Consider the following 1,367-nt stretch of genomic DNA (forward strand, 5'->3'; position numbering starts at 1 on the left):
CAGCCAGCTCTGATCTGGGCAGGACTTTCTGGCTCAGCTGTCTGGTGCGGACGAATCAATGCAGAGCAGGTTTCCGCAGAATTAAGGCACTGGAGGCCTGTAAGGGCTTTTCCTCCAAAGATGGTGCGTTTTGGTGCGCACCGTTGGAGCACGGCCTCAGAGGACCTGACGGGTTTCACTGCAGCCATGCTCTCCCGATTCCCTTGTCCTGCAGCTCACTGGCCTCAAACTCTCACTGGCCCCCGGGGGGCACCTGACGTTGCTTCTCTCTCCCGCAGGGGCACAGATCGACGACAACATCCCACGCCGCACGACCCAGCGCATCGTGGCACCGCCGGGTGGACGTGCCAACATCACCAGCTTGGGCTAAGGACCGACCCCTTCTGTGCCCGCCTAGCGGAATGGGGGACGGCGGCACCTGGAGACCCTTCGCGATTCTTTTAGAGCCTGTGACAGTTACTGCTGGCAACAGTGAGGGGGGGCTGAAGTAAGGCGCCTCTTTCAGTCCCCTCAGATTCCCTCCTCATCTTCACCAACCCGTCACTTCCCCCCTCGGCCCCTACACATTTAAAGAAATAAACCCCGTTTTGACACCTCTGACATGCAAAAGTAAATGTAAAGAGGATGTTTGAGATATGTGGCCTCTGTCCCATTCAGCATCTTTCTTTTAATAAAGGAAGGATAAAGTGAATTTCCCGGGAGCTGCCTTTAAGACACACACAAAAAAGGAATAAATAAATAATAAATGTAAAAAATAGCTTTTTTTTTTTTTTTAAATTTTATTTTTAATGTCAAGCAGAAGAGTAGTTCAAGGGTTTTAAACTGGATGTTCTGTAGGGTTCTGTGTTCCAGCAGAATAGCTAGGCAAGCACGGAGGGCCGCGCATAACCATTCCCCACCACCGCCTCTGAGGTCACTGAGCAGCTCTCTGCTGCCGAGAGAGACACGGGACCCAGCGCTAGGAACTGGCCAAGCACATCGCACCCAGCCATCGGGTGAGCTAGTGTCCATAACCATTCCCCACCACCGCCTCTGAGGTCACTGAGCAGCTCTCTGCTGCCGAGAGAGACACGGGACCCAGCGCTAGGAACTGGCCAAGCACATCGCACCCAGCCATCGGGTGAGCTAGAATCGTTGGGACTTTGCTTCTGTTGGTTTGGGTTTTCTCTCTTTTTTTTTTTTTTCCTTCTGGATTTTGCTGCAAATTAGGTCCTTGAGGAAACTTCTTTTTTTATGTTTGTGTGTGTGTTTGTAATATGTTTGTATCATGGTGTTTACGAAGCCTTATCTGAGAACTGGGAATCTCCCCATTCTTCCCGGTCCTTCCCGAACCTCATTCGAGTTACAGACTCCCGCTAGTGTCACTG

At 51.6% G+C, this 1,367-nt stretch overlaps 1 protein-coding gene across 1 annotated transcript in view; it reads left to right on the forward strand.

The window, feature by feature from the left end:
* The window catches only part of LOC104501496 (dihydropyrimidinase-related protein 2), a gene marked incomplete at its 5' end in the record, with an annotated part of 17,166 nt that extends 16,411 nt beyond the window's left edge, over positions 1-755 (forward strand). Inside the window, one exon of the mRNA XM_010145314.1 lies at positions 279-755. Within this exon, the coding sequence (XP_010143616.1) occupies positions 279-370 (92 nt within the window). The remainder of the gene's footprint in view (positions 1-278) is intronic.
* Positions 756-1,367: the final 612 nt, after the last annotated feature.

Source organism: Buceros rhinoceros, unplaced genomic scaffold (genome assembly GCF_000710305.1).
Source record: "Buceros rhinoceros silvestris isolate BGI_N320 unplaced genomic scaffold, ASM71030v1 scaffold6141, whole genome shotgun sequence".
In the NCBI taxonomy this organism is placed as follows: domain Eukaryota; kingdom Metazoa; phylum Chordata; class Aves; order Bucerotiformes; family Bucerotidae; genus Buceros; species Buceros rhinoceros.